General features: G+C 59.8%; 1 protein-coding gene across 1 annotated transcript in view; it reads left to right on the top strand.

Moving 5' to 3' along the window:
* HUNK (hormonally up-regulated Neu-associated kinase) overlaps window positions 1-1,741 on the top strand; it is a 53,855-nt gene that overhangs the window by 29,034 nt on the left and 23,080 nt on the right. Inside the window, exon 5 of the mRNA XM_015560279.1 lies at window positions 1-32. Within this exon, the coding sequence (XP_015415765.1) occupies window positions 1-32 (32 nt within the window). The remainder of the gene's footprint in view (window positions 33-1,741) is intronic.

Raw genomic sequence — 1,741 nt, 5'->3', positions numbered from 1 at the left:
GAGCACCTGCACCGGGCCGGCGTGGTGCACAGGTGAGCGGGCGGGCGGGCCGCGAGTGTAACCTCCGTCGGAGTGTGTCCCAGGGAGTCGTCCTGTGCGTTGGGTTAATGCCAGCGCGAGGCTGTGCGGGGCGTCTGAAGGCAGAGGGCCGGCGTTTGCATCCCGGCTCTGCCCGTTAGTGGTGTGGGGCCCTGGCTTACGTGACGTGACCACTCGGACCCTCGGTCTCTTCTTCTGTGAAAGGGGAATAATGATGGTGCTCACCGCGTGGTGGGCGATGAGTGAATATGTGGGTAAAGCTCGGAACGGTGTTTGGTGCATAGTGAGCGACGTGTAAGTGTTGGTTGCTGGTCTTATTATTTGTAAAATACCGAGACCCGCGGCTCGCGGCCTGAGGAGGCCTCGGGGTGAAGATGGCAGGAGGCCGCGCTCCAGCGTGCAGGCCGGTGCCAGCGTGGCATTTGCTGTGTGTGTGGTAGTGGCTCAGCCGCTGTTTCCTTCGGTGACATCACCTCACCGCTGGAATTGGGAACGTGCTCTGGAAAGCGTGGTGCTCCTGCACCAGCCAACCTGGCACGTCGTGATGAAAACCCGACGTTGGAAAGCAGGCTCTTTCCTCTGGGGAGTTCCACAGCAAAGGGAGGGAGCTGTCCCAGACGTGGCCGCCGCCGTGCCTGCTTCTGGTGCTGCTGCAAGGACGTTAGAAGGAGACGTGCCCGGCCCTGGCTTCTCACTCAGTCCCCCGTCCGCGAGGCGCTCCCGTGTTGTAGGGCGTCGGGGCTCCATTCCTTCTCATGGCTGCGTAGTGTTCCATCGTATGGACGTGCCGCCGTCTGTCCATCACCAGTTCATGGGCACCTGGGCTGTTTCCACCTTCAGCTGCTGTGAATATGCTGCTACGAACATTCGTGTACTAGTGGTTGTGTGAGCATTCATGTACTGGTTTTTGTGTGGACATTCGTGTATTAGTGTGGACATTCGTGTACTAGTGTGGACATTCGTGTACTGGTTTTCGTGTGAACATATGTTTTCTGCGCTCTGGGCAGTGCTGGGTCACTCGGCAGCTCTGGGTTGAACCTTTGAGGAAACAGCTTTAAACCCGGCTTCTCCTGGTGCCTGTGATCTGTGTGGAGGCCAAGCACAGTCTGACTCGTGCAGAAAGTGGCTCTGGGTCTTTAATAACCAGACCTGTCGGCTTCGTGGTGACAGCGCCATCTCCTTTCCAGTGGGATGGGCCCCTCGCTGCTCCCCGTCCCGGAGTCCTGGGGCCCCCGGTGCCCTCCAGGCGGTCACTTCCTCACCGAGGGACAGAACGTCTCCTCGGACCTATTTTTAGTCCCGCGCTGTCACGCAGTCTGCTCGTGAGGGCTCTGCGTGGAGATCAGCAGGGAAGGGGCCATTCAGAAATTTCGAGTGGGTGGCGCTATTTCTGGCTCTTTGCAGCGACACTCATGTGGCCTGCCACGTGCGAGCTCCGCGGTCAGGAACGCGATGGTCGTAGGTGTGCCAGCGTCTTTGCTTATTAGGACGACCAAGGTGGGAGCCCAGGTGGGTCAGCTTGGATTTCCAACTCCAGGGGTCACGGTGAGGTCAGCGCCGGCCGCAGGGCTGGGGGTGTGGTCACAGGGCTCGTGCTGTCAAACCCCACATGCCCAGCTTCGGGGTTTTGGGGACAAGGCGACTCGGTAACGGCCATGCCGTGGTCCCTCCCAAAGGATATGCCACATGTCAGAGGAGTGGA

Source organism: Myotis davidii, unplaced genomic scaffold (assembly GCF_000327345.1).
Source record: "Myotis davidii unplaced genomic scaffold, ASM32734v1 scaffold170, whole genome shotgun sequence".
Classification (NCBI taxonomy): Eukaryota; Metazoa; Chordata; class Mammalia; order Chiroptera; family Vespertilionidae; genus Myotis; species Myotis davidii.
Note: the sequence above shows the minus strand (reverse complement) of the source record. Positions and strands in the feature narration are given on the sequence as shown.